General features: G+C 35.7%; 1 protein-coding gene across 1 annotated transcript in view; it reads right to left on the bottom strand.

The window, feature by feature from the left end:
* The window catches only part of LOC150107382 (HEAT repeat-containing protein 1-like), a 111,690-nt gene extending 96,955 nt beyond the window's left edge, over positions 1 to 14,735 (bottom strand). The window contains exons 1-3 of the mRNA XM_090391823.1: positions 14,597 to 14,735; positions 7,439 to 7,591; positions 4,898 to 5,114 (exon numbers count right to left, since the gene is read on the bottom strand). Of these exons, the coding sequence (XP_090247949.1) occupies positions 4,898 to 5,114; positions 7,439 to 7,589 (368 nt within the window). The 5' untranslated portion in view covers positions 7,590 to 7,591; positions 14,597 to 14,735. The remainder of the gene's footprint in view (positions 1 to 4,897; positions 5,115 to 7,438; positions 7,592 to 14,596) is intronic.
* Positions 14,736 to 17,558: the final 2,823 nt, after the last annotated feature.

Below are 17,558 nucleotides of genomic sequence, written 5' to 3'. Positions count from 1 at the left end.
TGGAAGAGGAAAGGTTAGCAAAACAGGTGTTTGATGCCAGGAAGGGAAAAGACTTGGAGGAACAACAAGATCTAGGTGGTTTGATGCAATCAGAAGTGCCTTAGAAGAACAAGATATAAGATCCAATAATATTTGTGTCCTGGCAGATAACAGACCACTTTAGAGGAAAACTGTTAATAGCATGTTAGTAATAATGTAAACTTATCATGTTAAACTATCATAGTATCCAGTACATTCAGGAATTTGATGATGATGGTCAAAGGGCTTATCTTTTGGTGTATTCTGCTGTTTAATGAGCACTGTGAACAATGGGGGGGGGGGGGGGAACTAAACCCTCTTCTTGTTTCCTGAACTCCAGTACCCCACACTAATCAGCAAAATAGCAAGCCAGTAAGCTACACATCCAAAGTTAAACCGATCCACTATAATGTAATAATCAACTTGTTAAAACAGGCTATGCTGATTAGTCTACTCAGAACTCATGCTACAGCAAACTATTAGAGAGACAAATGCAATATTCTTTTATAGTGAAATATTTGCTATGGTTAATGAAGATTAATGAAGCCATTATGCAGTCCTAACAAGTCTGGCTGCAATGAGGAATACTGCATTACAAAGTCTGTTCAATTTCTCACTTTCATTCAGACATCTATGAAGCTACTCTTTAAAAAACTCTAACTCAACATCTAGAAGAAGAAGAATAAACCCAAAATCATCATGAACCAAAGACAGGAACTATCAATATAAGGAGTATTAATGGAAAGGAAATCGAACTTACAAAAGAACTGGAAAAGTACCGTGTGGATATAATTGGCATTACTGAGACAAAGAAGACAAAAAAACAGGTGAGATCTTACTAAATAAGTATAGGATGTATTTTCAGGCAATAATGATCAAAGAAAGAAAGGAGCAGTGATAGCATTCAACACCAAACATGAAGATAAACTTCTTGATTGGAAGGCAGTTTCAAGAAGAGTTATGTGGAAAACTTCAAAATGGGGCCATGGACAATGAAACTTATTTGTGCCGATGGTCCCACAGAAGGTTCTTCCAAGAAAGAGGTGGAGGAATTTTTTGAGTCATTAGAACAGGCAGCTGACAAAGAAAATGGAAAAAATGTCCTTGTTGGAGGTCTGAACAGTAGAGTAGGAAATGAATCCCACCAGGCATATAGAAACATTTGGAGAAAAGGGCAAAGCTACTAAAAATGGTAAGTATTTACTGAATTTCTGCTCTCAGGAACAGCTATTACTAACACCATGTTTCAACATAAACATGTGCACATAAGAAAAGCCTCATAGACTACATCATTGTTGATAGTAATATCTTCATGCTTATTCAGGAGACACAAGTGTACAGAAGATTTGAAACTGGAAGTGACGATTACTTAGTACTAAGCAGGATAAAAATAGATATCACATTGAAAAAAACAGTACGTAAGAAAGTTTTAAAATAATTAAAGCTAAGCAGCTTTTACAAGTAAATTGCAGATTCAACTATACAAACATTATTGAGGAAAAAATTAAACAAATTGAAAACAAGAACCAAACCTTGGAGTCTCAGTGACAAACTCTGAAGAAGACATTGATTAATTCAGATAGGGAGATAAGTGGTGAAGTTGTCTGCAAGGATAAAAAAATAAGAATGCCATAGTGGACACAAGAAGATAGAGAAGCAGTCCTGGAAAAGAAAAAAGCATAGCAAAAGTTCCTAGCAAATAAGTCAGGAGATGTCCTAAAAGAATACAGAGAAAAATGTAAGAGAGGTAGCTAAGCTGTGTGTAAAAGTAGCTAAACAAAAGTTATGGGAAGACTTGAAGAAACTTAGAAATTATTATTATTAAGAGACCTCCAGGGAGTCAAGAACTCATGAAGGGAGGCCATACTATTCGCACCAGCTGTCATACCTGTACTTAAATTCATTCACACTACTTGCACACACAACATACAACAGTAATCCATTCCAAACATGCACTACTCTACGAGAGAAAAATGTAGCCCTAATCCCCTTCTGGACAACATTCATTCTCAACTTTTATGGATGTCCTCGCATCCTTTCCCTACCTTCCATAAAATGAAAAATTCCATATAACCCTTTCAGAAGTTTGTAAATCTCAATCATATCACCCCTCTTTCTCCTATTTGCTAGTGTCTGCAGCTTACAAGTTTTTAATCTGTCTCCATAATCTGTATTCCACAATCCTGATATCATTTTTGGCACTCTCCTTTGTACTCACACACTCTCTGTCCACTGTATCAGAATCACCGCAGAAACCAGGAGACCAGAGCTGCATGCAAAAGTCCAAGTGAGGTCTTATCAAGGCCTTGAAATGGAGGAAAGAATACTGTAAAAGGAATCAAAGATGATAAAGTTGACATGAAAACTTAAGTGAAAAAGGATATCCTAGATGCCTGGAGTAATTACTTTGAAAGACTGTTAAACGAACCAAGCAGTGACAGAACAATACTAGAAAATTTTCAAGAGGAATGCAAAGAGAAGTACATATCAATACTTGAGGTAGAAAAAAGACATCAAAACTTAAAATATGGAAAGGCAGCTGGAGTAGATGATATTTGACCAGAAATGCTTAAGTATAAAAGTTTTGCAGTGACTACACTGTATAATTCAGAGGGTCTGGTCAGAAGGTCAAATTCCCAATGACTGGAATAGAGCTCTCTCATAGTAGCTTTCTAAAAAAAAAGGAAATAAAACTGAATGTAAGATTTACAGAAGAATTTCTCTAAGCAAGCATACTTGAAAAAAAAGGTTGAGAAAGATAGTGGAAGAGAAACTTGGAGAAAAACAAGCTAGGTTAAGGCCAAATAGTGTTGTCAAGATCAGATTTTCACTTAACTTAAGACATATAGTTGAGAAATTGTGGGAATATGACAAGGATCTGTACCTAAGTTTTGTAGATCTCGAAAAGGCATATGACAAGGTGCCAGAGAAAAGCTTTTCAAAACACAATTATATGAGGTGAATGGAATAATACAGAGCACTACATGGTCTATATTTAAGTTGTCAGTCAGCAGTTAGAATTGAAAGAAATACAGGAAGATGGTTTGATGTAAAATCAGGGGTAAGACAAGGATGCACATTATCTCCACTCTTAAATATCATTTGTATGGAACACATTATGAAAGAGAATGGCATCAATCCTGATATTAGAATTGGAGATGTCAAACTTAGCTTTACTTTATGCAGATGATGTACTCCTAAACACATCTAGTGCAAGTATCCAGGATTCACTAACTAAATTGAATAACAGCTGATTGTAACAAATTTGGCATGAAAATCAGCAATAAAAAGACCAAAACTATGAAAATAGGCAGGAGCATAGAAAACTTCAGCTGCATTCTAATAGTGATTGATCCTGTAGAACAAGTAAAATATTTCAGCTATTTATGCACAGTTTTTAGTGAAGATGGCAAGTTTAATCTGGAAATAGACAACAGAATAAGCAAAGCTAATATGGTAGGGTAGGTAGCCAGCTGAATAAATTTATATGGAGTAAGAGAGAAATTAGTCAAAACAGTTTTAAGTTATGAACTGAGAGTTGGGTTAGAAATAAAGCACTTGATCAAGGACTAAAAACAACAGATATGAGGGTTCTGAGAAAAATTAGGGGAGTGAAGCAATGGCATCGATGACAGAATCATATTAAAAATGAAGATATCAGAAAGAAAAAAACTTGACATTGTTAGCATTCAAGAATGCGTAAGCAGAACTAATTGAAGGTGATATAGCCACCACTTATATAGAATAGATGAAGAAAGGTTAGCAAAACACTGTTTCACTAACCTTTCTTCACCCAATTGGTGTTTGATGCCAAAATGGCATCAAACACCAATTGGGTGAAGAGGAAGACCAAGGGTTTAGGTGGATTGATTCAGTCAAAAGTGCCTTAGAAGCACAAAATGCTACATATGACAATATTGGAGTGTTCACAAATATTAAACTGATTTGGAAGAAAATTGTTGATAGGAGATTAATAATAATGTAAACTTAATCATGTAGTGCTGTCGTAGTAACATGGCCATACCTTGGGGATACATATCAGGAAATTGATGATGATGTTTAAAAATGAGAGACTGTAATGTAACTACTAATGGAACATTAATTCTGGTATACCACTTTGACACTAGATCAGGTATACCACTTTGACACTAGAAACAGGGATGATAACTACAAAAAGCCAGGTGATCAAAACCCTATACTGAAAATTTCCACCTCATGGGAAGCTGTTAGAAAATGACACAGATACAATTACAAATAAAGTCCTTAATGGATTGTGAGGAAGGTCAGACAAGGATAGTCAACAATGTAAAAAAAAAAAAAAAAAACGTGAATTAGGATCAGATTTCCTAGTTATGAAATTTTAGCAATTTCTTAATATTTACATTATTAATTCATTTTATTCACTGCTGAGAAAAATATAATAAATATTTTCTGCATGCAATCTTTAAGAAGGTAAACTGGATTATAGATATTTTACACAATTTGCAGGTTAAAAATGTAGTTAGTTCTAGAACTAGTTAGCTTTAATACAACTTCATCAATGCATGTATTTATCAAATTACATCAATAAACTTAGAATGCAGTAATTAATCTTTATAACATAACTCATTCCCAATTCTCCACTTACATTTGACTCGCACTATAAAAAACTACTTGGAAAAGTCCAAACCAAATCTGGACAGGAATGCTATCCACTATAATAAACTGTTCCTGTGCTCTCTAAGATTTCACTATGAAAGTCAACTACTAAGTTGATTTAACCTATCGATTTAATCTTACCAAGTTGCAGACTGAAAAAAACGCAATTGTATACTAATTATTTTTTAAGGACTTTTCATACTTATGGGTTAAAAGAAAATAATGTCAGGACTAAAAGTACCTTTGTATCAGCCATTCTAAAGCTTTCTGGGCAGGCTGTAAAAGGAAATATGGCGACAACATCATTAAAAATTGATCAATGCTCTCATTTAATTCCACATTAACTTCTGGACTTAAAACAGATCTCTGTAGTGTTCTGGATGATTCACTGAAAAGAGTTTCCTCAAAAATGGCAAATTGGGGCTGTATGAGTAGTAACTCATCTAATCCACTTTTACCTGAAAATAAATAAGGAAATAATTTTACTAAGTTAATTTTATTATTATTTACCCTTGGTTTTTCCCCATACTCACCATGTTTTTTTTTTTTTAATCATTCAATATATATCTGTTATCTAAACATGCAAAAGAGTCAGTGGTCATGTAACAAATATTTTGTATATCAGGAATATATATACACCTGCTTGCATCAATAGCTCGGTTAATATATCATCATGTATTTCATGAATGTGAATGATATGATTAGTGCACTGGGTGGGCTAAGGTTCTTTTTAATTTTTTTATATTTTTTTTTACTGCTAGTGCTTACAAGCAAGTTTGGCGATTTTGTGATGGCTGACTACAAGAAATAGGCAGTATATGTGAAATTTTGTTTTCTTTTGGATAAAACTGCAGCTGAAACTAGTGTTATGCTTTGGCAAGCCTTTAAGGATGATACTTTAAGTAAAATGAAGGTCTAGAAATGATTTTCTCGTTTCAAAATTGGGGACATGTCAGTTGAAGACCAACCATGATCTGACCGACCTTCAACAAAGGTTTGCCAGTCAATTAATGAAGATCGAAAGACTACTGAGCAAGTTTCTGAAGAGATGAATTTATCATGGAGTTCATGCCAGTGAATTTTCACAGAAGATTTGCAAATGTAACATGTGTCCACTAAATTTGTGCCCTGTATGCTCACAGAGGATCAAAAGTCATGTGAACTCACCCAATCTCTCTCTCTCTCCATGTTAGAGATGAGATTTTCTTTATTCCTGCAAATAAAGAAAACCATGAAAGGGCAGCAATTTGTTGATGTGGATGAAATGAAAGAAAAGTCAATGGAGGCCATAAACAGTATTCCAGATGAACAGTTCCAGAACTGTTTCCAGAAGTGGAAAAAATGTTGGGACAAGTGCACTGACTCGCATGGAGTACTTTGAAGGAGACTAGAATATGGTATTATAAACTTTAATAAATTTTTTTAAAAAATAATAATTTCTATTTTTGTGTACCCCATCTTACATATGTGTATATATAATCAATGATGGCCTCGTTGGCCAAGTAGTTAGTGTATCTACTCTCAAGCACAATAGGCTGTGGGTGTGAATATCACCATGGGAAATGATGTTTGTAATTGTCTCATTAATTCACACATTCATTCATACAAATAGATACATACACTCTCCCATAACCATGAGAAAAGTAAACCTCATTTTCTCACATTAGGGAGAGGCCTTCGTCAAGTAGTAGATTCTACAGGCTGAATATCATCATCGTACATACGATATATATTTACCAAAGATCCATAAAAAAGACACTCCACTCCATCCAGTTGTGGTCTGTATTGTAGACTGTCCTCTGAAATGAACTACAAATACCTGATCACAGATCCAACTATGAAACCTCCAGGATTTAATTCACCTGGACATCAGCTAAACAGATTTAGGACTGAACAAGGCTGCTATGCCCACTTACTACATCTGTAGGGAATTTCAGTCATCCTTTTGAATATATGGTATTGTGCAGACTATGCATCATATCACTAATAACTTCCCTGTATATTCCTAAGTATATTACTCCTAAATATAGAGAAGTATTTACTCCTAAGAAGTGCCATTGATTGGTTAACTGAACTGTCAATCTGTATACAGTTTGCTCAGTTTCTTGTATTTTTACACAAATGATAAATAAAAAAATGATTTGATGGCATAATTCCCCTGCATGCATTGAAGAATGTCAACTTTGAAATAACTCAACATGACTCAATGCTACTGACTTCTGTTGGACAAGGGATTTTTTCTTAAGAAAACTGTGGGTGAGTTAGAATAATGTGAATGTCATTTCTGCATACAATTATGTTAAAATCACCCACCATTGTGGAAAGGAAAAAATTCAATGTTGTGCAGTGTTATCATGGAAATAGAAAACTACAAACAACAGCAGAAACAATACAGATGTGAAATGATTAAATATTATGATGATTATTTACATCTCATCTAATCTTCCTCTGCCTTAAAAAAGGGCTCAAATGATCTATAAAGACAAATAACTTGGCTTCACAGAAACCTGATTACTATTACGATACAATAGCTAATTCTATCTGCGCAGTCTACTATGTCAGTCAACTGTATGCAATTTATAGTAGTTTAGCATGTCATCTTGAAGGATGAAAAACTCAAGTTTCTGGGAGTAAAAACTCTGAGAGTAGTGGCTAACTCATCTTCAATTACAAATGCTTGATGTTTTTTATTTTGTAATTTGAATTTTATCATTATTTTTATATAAGTTTTTTATTTATTAAATTTTGAACAGCTGGTAAAATAATCTTGAGAAGAACTTACCAATAGCAAATATTGTATCTCTGTCTAGATTGGCTGCTTCCCTGGGTTCATACAGAAAAGATGCTTTTACTCTGTTCTCAATAAACTGAGAGGTTTGTGGTGTGGCCAATTTTTTCAGTTGTCTTGCTAATGACGTTTCCTCCATAATCATATCTAAAGGAACAAATAATCTTAGTAAGAATTTATACCTAGCATTTTTTTTTAGTACAGTTATAATTATTCATAAGATGACAATTATTCATAAGATTGCAATACCCACAGTGGAAAATAGTTAATTTTGTCAGTATACATATCATCATCAGAATGACAGATAAACCTTCACCAAAATAAAAACAAAATAAAACAACAACATTACTTTCAGATGTACATATAAATTTTCTGTTTTATTATCTCTGAGGACAACAGAGTTCCATTGTTTTGCAATGAATTATGAAGGAGAAAGTTTTACTACTGAGTTATAAAGTATATTGAAATGACAAGAAATTATATATTTTTTTTAATCTCTTATCCAAGAGTATGCAAACTAGTCTATACATGAAGTATCATCATGACTAGTCTACTTGTATATATAAGTATTTCTGGCGGTACGCAGTACTGGCACCTTTTTTCTTAAGTTTTTAAAAATCTGCGATTTATTGACAGCAAAATGTATTATAAATATTCCAGTAGGTGGTACTGTGTTCACGAATTGAATTTTCAGTTTTGATTACTCATAAGTATTGGTACCCTGCTTTCCTGTTTCATAGGTTGGTATGTAACCGGAAACAGGAAGTTGTGTTCACTTCCGATTGCTTCCAATATTGGTTTATCAATTCTATATTCACTCTGCAACAGGCAGGTGTTTACGTGAGTTTTGAATTAATCTAAATTAAATCAGTGCAATCATTGTTCAAAATGAGTAAAATAAGTAGTTACTTTATGCCAATGAGAAAAAAGTAAGGCTGAAGAAGCAGAAATTGTTGAATCTACTTGTGATCCTGTAAAACAGAAAACTAGCACCGAAAATACACTTGGTGAAGAGGATGACAAAACCAAGACGAAGATCCACGTGGTCAAAAGGAAGCAGCTTCTGATAATGATTGGCCTGAATGTTGGACATTTTTGCAGAAAAATGACTTTTGCGAGAGAAATGAGTGGCTGTATGTCAAGAATAAAATGTTGGGCTGCAAAGCGTGTTGTGATGTCGGAAGTCTTGTCATCGATAAACACATGGGAACGAAAATTTCAGTGGAGTGGTCAAATGGTAAAATCAGTTATTTTGGAGAATCTTGAAAACAACAGTTAATGTCATTAAGAAAAAAGATTTACGATCATAAGGAGAGTGCAGCACACAAAGCGAGACGACGAGGATATATTGGAGGATATGTTGATGTAATGGATATGTAAAAGATATGTCACCAAGTTGCTGTAATAACATCTTCATGGTGAGTACCGGCACCTTTTTTTTTTCAGAAAAAAAGCACTGGACATACTGTATACAGATGTGTACAAAATTTATTTTGCACATAACTCAAGAAGTAAAATTCAACAGATACAACAGGAAATATATGACTTTTAAGATTTAACCTTGGTTTCCTTCTGGATCTGGCTCTCACTGATGAGACTTCAATAAAGGTCAAATCATTATGAGTAGTAACCCTTTTCATAATGCAGAGCAATATACACATCTGAAAGGAAGTGTACTTATATGGAACACTAAGGCAACTGACAAAAAAGTCAACAGCCTCTCTATACAAGTAGACCAGTTGTAAAGATACTTCACACACAAACTTTGGTTTGTATATGCTTGGGTAAAATATTAAAACAACAATTTCTTGTCATTTATATTATAATGAACTGCAAAGATTATGAATGGCAGTATACTGGTGTGGAATAATTAGGGATTGCCATTCTCATAAATGTTGTAGAGGAATGGTGTCCCCCATTCTTATATGCAGGAATTTTTTAATTTGGGATTATTTTATAAATATACAGCAGTAATATTTTAGCAGCTTCATGCACACTGTAAAGATATGAACAGTCTACTAAATAAACAATTATTTAGTCACCTTCAGAAGATGGCCATTCCTTTTAAATATTCATTATTAAAAATAAAGGATCTCAGAGTGAGAAAAAAATGCAAGCATATGAAGGGCATCAAATGCAAGCTTAATACCAGATTTCTCTAAAAAGTGTTAAAACCACAAAAGGTACAAGCCACCAGGATTAAGAGAAGGCTAAATCCTCTTTAAATATGTTTCCTGATTGAGACAGGAGAACTAATTGGAAGAGACACAGTCAATAGACTATTTTTTTGGTGTATGTGTGTGCGGAAGGGTAATTTTATAATATCTAGTCTTTCTTTCCTATATGTTCTTCTATTTATATGTTTCAGTAAGGAAATACCATGACTAGACATACAGGAAGATCTGCTTTTAATCAGCTAGAAGAACACCATTCTTATATTCAATACCTTGAACCTGAACAGTCTGGACTTGCAGAGCATGCCATAAACACTAGACATAGAGTTCACTGGAACAAGACAAGTCCTTCACATAAGTCGGTTCCTCATGGAACAGCTTTATAAAGAAACGTGAAACTTTACTTCACTCTCCTAACTTAAACAGATCCGATGGTCTACATCTATCCCCTTTGTGGGAGATAGTACTTTATAAATCAGCTAATCTTTTCTAACTTTTTTAATTGTGTATATATATACACATACATATATAATTTATTTTATTTTTTTTTAATAATTTAGGAAATTTATTGACCTTTTTTAGTTATCTTACATTAGCTACTTAGGTGATGCCTTTTAGAATTGTCAGTTATTGTTTAATTAGCTTTATACATGTACTGAGGATGCCTGTGATACTCAGGCAAAAATTCTACTAATAAATAATATTTTACATGAGTTAATTCCATTCTTATAATTTTAATTAATTCTTCTATTTATTTTAGCATTTAAATAAGTTGGACCCATTGACACGATGATTGGACAGACATTTGCAAGTATTCATCTGTTGATGTATATCATCTGCACAGTGGTCACAGCTATAGACAAAATTCATGAATAACAGCCGCAATTTATCATGCAGTGCTGAGACTCTAAACAAGGTTAGTCTTCTGATCTCTAGGCTCAGCAGTTAGGCACATCATGTTCAAAGTAGCATTCTTGTATCATTATGAAGTTCTAGTTTAACTTTATGAACATGCTTGCATCAGTGCAAAACAAAGAAATTATGAAATCAGATTCTGTACATGGGCACTGCAAATAGTCACCGATGTTTAGTTCTTCCCTTCCCTCAAGTTCTGCATTATGTTACATTCACAAGGATGGAATACCTTGTGAATGTAATGGGAGTTTAACATACTCCAATAATAATCATTCTTCCTTCTACTGACCACACTGAAAAAAACTCCCTAGGATTTCTTTTACCCTAATTTGCTAAATGCTGCTCGTATTGCACTTTTGCTAACCTTACAAAGTGAGTCACCTTCCTTGCATGCTTTTGTACTCCTCATGTAACTGATTATTGCCACTCCTCTTGTGCTGCTTCCACAATGCCTTTTTCTTTAAGATTACATGCTTCACCTCTTCAGTTATCCATTTTACAACTACCTTCTTTGATCTACTGACCTTTGGAATACACTCAGTCATTGCCTCTGTCAGACAGTTCCTGAGTTGGAACCAAGCAGCAGTGATTTCCTTCTTATCCATTCCTCACTCCATGATATCACTGCAAGCTACCTCCTGAATTTGTCATAATCACATGCCTTATCAATTCCACATCTAACTCTTCCTCACAAAAGTCCTGATATGGCTGGCCACCACTTGATGGTCACTTTCACCAAATGGGGAAAGATTTTCATTTACAATAATACCTTCTGATGAGATAATCAAATGCAAGACCTTCGATCTTTCTCTTGCCTCTGTTATGTACTAAGATATTTTGTCCCTCAAAATCTCAAGAAATACATTCTCTTTGGTTCCAGATTCTGTTTCTTCATTAGTCTATATTATCATAATTGAAACTGTCCATAATGATCACCCTTTTCTTATTAGCCAGACCAATTTGCCTAAACATTTCCTTCTCACGACATTCCACATTATAAGGCCTGTAGCAACACCCTACCAGAACGACGAGAAACATATATTTTATTTTGATATATATATATATATATATTTTTTTTTTTTTAACTAAAAGTTAAGCAAGTTTGAGCACGGTTAGTAGTTGGAAGGGAAACAATCGTTTGATGCTGTTGGCACACTCTAATATATATATATATATATATAGGTTAGGTTACACAGTTAGGCTGTCATGCACAAAAAAAAAAAAAAAAAATATATATATATATATATTTTTGCATATCTTCGCATCATCAGCGAACAAATGAACTGTTCCACTTAGATCCTTCCCTATATCATTAATGAACAGATTAAACAGCAGTGGTCCAAGAACAGAACCCTGCGGCACACCACTGGTCACAGGCCATCTTTTGGACTCCACTCCTGAATAAACTACGCTTTGATATCTCTCCATCAACCACCCACCTATCCATCTCACCAACCCTATATCCATTCCCATATGTTGTAGCTTACAGATTAGAATTCCATGTGGTATCCTGTCAAACGCTTTTGCCAGGTCCAGCAGTATCACCGTAAACCCATTTCCCTTATCCAGTTCTGCTGTCACCTTGTTATAAAACTTGAGCAAGTTACTGAGGCATGATTTACCCTTCACAAAGCCATGCTGTCCCCTGTACAGTATCGCATTTTCATCAATCCATTCCTGTATTTTTCCCTTGACTACTTTCTCCAAGACCTTGACAATGACTCCTGATATGCTGATTGGTCAGTAATTTGCCACCATAGTCTTGGATCCTCCTTTATGCAGTGAAACTATTTTCCCCTCTTTCCATGCCTTCGGGACTAAACCAGACCCGAGACTCAGATTAAACAACATGGTCAAGGGCACTGATAATTCCTTAGCCGCTTCACGCAAGACCCGTGCCGGTATACTATCCAATCCCACAGATGTATTCACATTAAGGTTCTGTAATAGACTATTCACCTCCACTTCATTTATCACAATTCCCGTATAAACTAATGGTTCCTTCATTTTTTCAATGTCACCACCTAGATGATATACTTTTGCAAAGTGCGTGCTCAGTAACTCCACTATACCGACTGGTTTAGTGATCTCCTTACCATCGTCATTCCTTAAAATCATTTTGCCATGTACAGTTTTTTTCTTGCTTGCAGCATATTGAAAGAACTGTTTGGGATTCTCTTTTGCTTGCATAGCTAGTTTCCTTTCAAAATCAGCTTTTGCTGTTTTTACCACACTCGTTACCCTTCTGGCCTGCACTTTATACCGTTCGTGTGCCTGCAGGTCACCCCTTTCTTTAAATTCCCTCAACAGTTGTTTCTTTTTTTGCAGCTCAAGCTTAATGGTGTTATTCATCCATTTAACCCCTACTTGTTTTACTATTCGGACCTTAGGTATACAATCAGCCATAACCTCCTGTAAATGCTCCTTGACCACTTCCCATGCACTATCGACGTCCAGACCTTGCAGTTGTACATGCCATGGCACTGATCCAAGCAATCTCCTAAGCTTGTCAAACTTGCCAGCACGGTAATTCCACATATACCCTGTCTTAGTCAAAAATTCCACACCTTTAGCCACCTCCCAGGTCAAGACCTTATGATCACTCTCACCAATAGGTGGCAATATGGTCATATTCATTACAGTCAAATTGTGAGATGCTATTACCAGGTCAAGCACTCTCACACCCCTAGTATTTTCAATTACATGCTGTCTCAGATAGTTATCCCTTAATAATTGAATAAAATCCATTTCCTTCCTACATGTGTCCTCTCCTCCTTCCAATCAATGTTACCATAGTTGAAATCCCCCATAATAATTACCCTCCTCCCACTCATTTCATCAATTTGAGTATGCATTCTATCTCCACCATCTATTCCATCACCTGGTCTATAGCAGCACCCAATTGTATATTTTATTCTGCCAGTCTCAATCTCACACCAAATAGCCTCAAATGAGTTCCCTTCACTATCCTGCAATACAACTTCAATTCTCCTTGGCTGCAGTTCATCAGCTATCATCAATAACAACCCTCTCCCCATTTTATTCTCTCTGTCCCTCCTAAACACACTATAACCTACACATTCTATCCCACTAACTATATCATCTTCCGTCAGCCATGTTTCACTAATGCCAATAACCCGTGGCCAGGAAGAGCTAATCAAGGCCAAAAATTCTTCCTTCTTGTTCCTAATACTCCTGGCATTAGCATACATGAAATGCAGTGATCCCTTTGTCCCACCCCTATCTTGATGCGTTATTCTAAATGTCCCATTCCCGTTTTTTGTCCTTAGTGCTGGCTCGGTTACATTATATTCATTTTTACACTCAACTGTCTCACTGAAGTTTGCATATCCACCCCCCCCCCTCTCCTTGGTAGTTCTGGTTTCCCTGGTTCTGCACATCCATTTTCACTTCATTCAGCAACACTTTTTCCAATCTCCGCACACAAAGTCCATTCAAATGCAGGCCATCCATCTTGTATAAGTCCTTTCACCCATCAAACTCATTCCACACATCCACAAATTCCACACCATACCGTCTGCATAACTTGCGCATAATGTCATTTGCGATTATGGCCCTCCTTCTAAACTCCTCTCTGTCATACCGCGGCAACAGACTCACCATTTTAACTCTGTCACGCTTTTCTTTCGCGCTACCTTTAACAATACTTTCAAGTCCTCTCTCATAAAAAATTTATCACCTTTCAATTCATTCATACCCGCCACAATTATTAATTCTTTCACCCTCTGTTTTTGCACTCTAATACTCTCACTTACATCCTTAAATTTCGCACCCGGTAAGTACGATCACACACAAATATATATATATATATATATTTGTGTGTGTGACAGCAGGTAAACGTGATAAATAAAATTAATTTGACAATTTACCACCTGCAGATTAAATACTAATCATATAGCAATAACTAAACGGTCAATCTCCGGATTTAACATTATCATAAGCAGTACTTGAAATCAAGTAGGTTTGAAGCTCTCAAGATAAATTTTACTTAGTGGATTTTTTTGGGTGAGTAATCATCATTTAGAAAAGAAAGGGCACTTACCATCTACTATAACTTTATCCAAATAATAAGCCTATTTACAAGTATTATATACACTATAAACACACAAAACACGTTATTGAAACATCGACTCTGTTGACAGCCTAATTCATCAGCACACGTGTTCATACCACTATTCAACACTAGAGGGACACATTAACCGTTCCAAAAAAAAAAAAAAAAACTGTTCTTTACTTACGTCTTGGAAACTGAAAAAAAGACATTTTTCTCCGTTCGCAGGTTTATCCAGACCGTTGGCTAAAAATATTTTCTTCAAATTTGTAATCCTTATATGGTCGCTTGAAATTAGACCTAGGTTCTAGTCTAGTGGCTGACTGGAGGAACTTTTACTAAGCCTATCTTCGACCGGTTCCCCAGTTAGTCGATCTCTGGCACAGGCAAGCGGGTTTTTCCTCCTGGAAATTCAGGTTTTTCGTCACGTAAACTCAAGAAAATCGATCGTAGTGCCCATATTATTTCAGACAGTGACATATCTTGTTAGAGTTAGGTACTAAAAGATGGCAGCACTTGTTTGCCAACCTCTTTATCGGGGGATGCTATCTCTAATTGGCTACCGGTGGAGATTGAACTGTCCACTCAGTCTCCAAAAGCTAGATAGGGTATAAAGGCCTCGCCTACTCCCTATTAGGGAATAAAAGGTGTTAGTTGATTTTTTTATACAATTCCACTAGGTTTCAATATTATGATTTTTCAGAAATTCAAAGAGAGGAAAAAGAAACTCTTGCATGCATGACACACACACACACACTGGACTTTCATTTAGCAACGCTTTCTCTCTCTAGTACAATCACTCCAAAGCCATTTAAATACAACCCATCACGCCTATATACTTCCATTCTTCTCTCAAACACATGTCAAACATCCACAAACTGTACTTCCTTCTCCTCACACAACTCCACCAGCATACCATTCATGATTCTAGGTCTCCGTCTCAATCATCATTGTTATACCTCGGCAACACACTGACAACCTTTCCCACTGCACTCTTTTCTTTTAATCTTCTCATCGACTTCCTGAAATTCGCCTTTACATACTCCTTATGTCCACTCAAATCATTTGTCCCCACGACCTCTACTAGTTCTCTTGCAAGTTTCCTCCTCATGTCCAATCCTTGAATTATCCTGTTCATTCTCACTCCTGGATAACAGAGCTTATGGATTATCTCACTATTTAATTCTCTAACAATAGATATCCATACACTTCCTGAAGTCACTCGTCACCTCTTTTACCCCTTTTCTTTCATTCTATTATTTTGTACACTTTCATTAGCCCCCATAAAACGTCTCATATCACTCCACATATTCCTCATTTCATTTTCAACAACTGTTTAATCAAATCTTGCAGTCAGAGAACGTAACTCTCTGTCACCTCCATAGCATGATACAACACTCCTTGGTAATGACAAGGAAGAACTAGGACAAATCCTTAATAAAGTTACTGAGATCAGTAACACACAGAGGCTTAAGTTCAATCACAGAAGATAAAGATTATGGTTCTGAATGGAAATAAAGACAGGAAAGCTACTGAGAAGCAAATGTAACTTAATGGAGAAAGAATTGAAGTCAGAAAGTAAGAGTGCCTGGGCTCCATTATTAATGTGGAGAACTGCTGTTCAGAAGACGTCAGAAGAAGATTAGGAATGACTAAATCAATAGTCAGAAACTTGTCTAAAATCTGGAAGGATGGATCTCTCTCGTGGAAACAAATTTGAGTATTTTCGATACAGTTGTTTTTCCAATGGCAACTTATGGATGTGAGACTTGGAACCTAAAGAAGTCAGATAAGAAAAGAAAAGAATAGCTACGTTTGAGATGTGGTCTCTTACAGATGGCTGTTGAGGATATCATATATTGAAAGGAAAAATAGATGTGTGCTAGATAGGGTCATCCTTAAGAAATCTCAAAAAACTTTAAGGTTTCTTAAGGATGTTAATAGAAGATGTTTAGATACTTTGGACACATTGAAAGGGTAGAAGAGTAATAGAAGATAACGTTTCTCGAAAAAGTGGACGGAATAGACCGTCAACGAGATAGATGGATGGATGGTGATGATCTTCAGAGAGCTGAAAAGGGATGAAAAACCAGTGTTTCCTGAAGGAAAAAAAAACAAACTTTTACAGTGCCAGGGATTAATTAACTCTGGAACCAGTCCAAGAAAGGTTTAGAAAAAGTTCCTGCAGTCAGTGACTAGACTATAACTTAAATCTATCTTCGGGCAGCATAGCGTAGAGCAGGGTTTCTCAAACTGTGTTCCGCGGAAGGTGAATAGGTGTTCCGCGAGAAGTTCTGGAAATTGTCATATTAGTTTTCTAAGCATTTTTCATGAATAAATATTTTATAGTAGAAATATTCTGAGGACAAGAATATTCGTGAATATGTCGAAAAGCTCAGACCCAGAACGCCTAATAACATCTATGTATCGTTAATTTTCACACATCGAAACCTTTCAACATTTGGGAAAGGGAATACTGTTGTTTATGATGGCTCATAAAAATTGTCTGCAAGTGGATTATAACAATGGGCGGCGTATCCTCTGTTTCTCAAAATTGAAGGAAATGACATCTGCGTAGCGAATGTCAGTGACCAAGTGGCATATTTTTAAACATGGAAATATTCATGAATTATCGTTAATTTTCACACATCGAAATCTTTCAACAATCGGGAAAGAGAATATCGCCGTTTATGGCCGATCACAAAAATTGCCTGCAATTTATTTACGACAATGGGGGAGTGTCCTCAAAACTGAACAAAATAACATCTGTGTTGCAAATGGCAGTGACCAATCAACAAGAAAGTATAAAGAAAATTTTTCCAATGAAATTGCACATCAAGGTAGTCTATATCCGGTTCTCAAATCTATTAATACTGAATACTTTCTTCGCAAGTTCGTATTGCAGTGTGTGTGCTTGTTCTGAAACCGGAGTGCCGTGATTTTTTTAAACGTA

This window comes from Typopeltis vanoorti, chromosome 4 (assembly GCF_054136105.1).
Source record: "Typopeltis vanoorti isolate ZY-2024b chromosome 4, IOZ_Tvanoo_1.0, whole genome shotgun sequence".
Lineage (NCBI taxonomy): Eukaryota > Metazoa > Arthropoda > Arachnida > Uropygi > Thelyphonidae > Typopeltis > Typopeltis vanoorti.
Note: the sequence above shows the minus strand (reverse complement) of the source record. Positions and strands in the feature narration are given on the sequence as shown.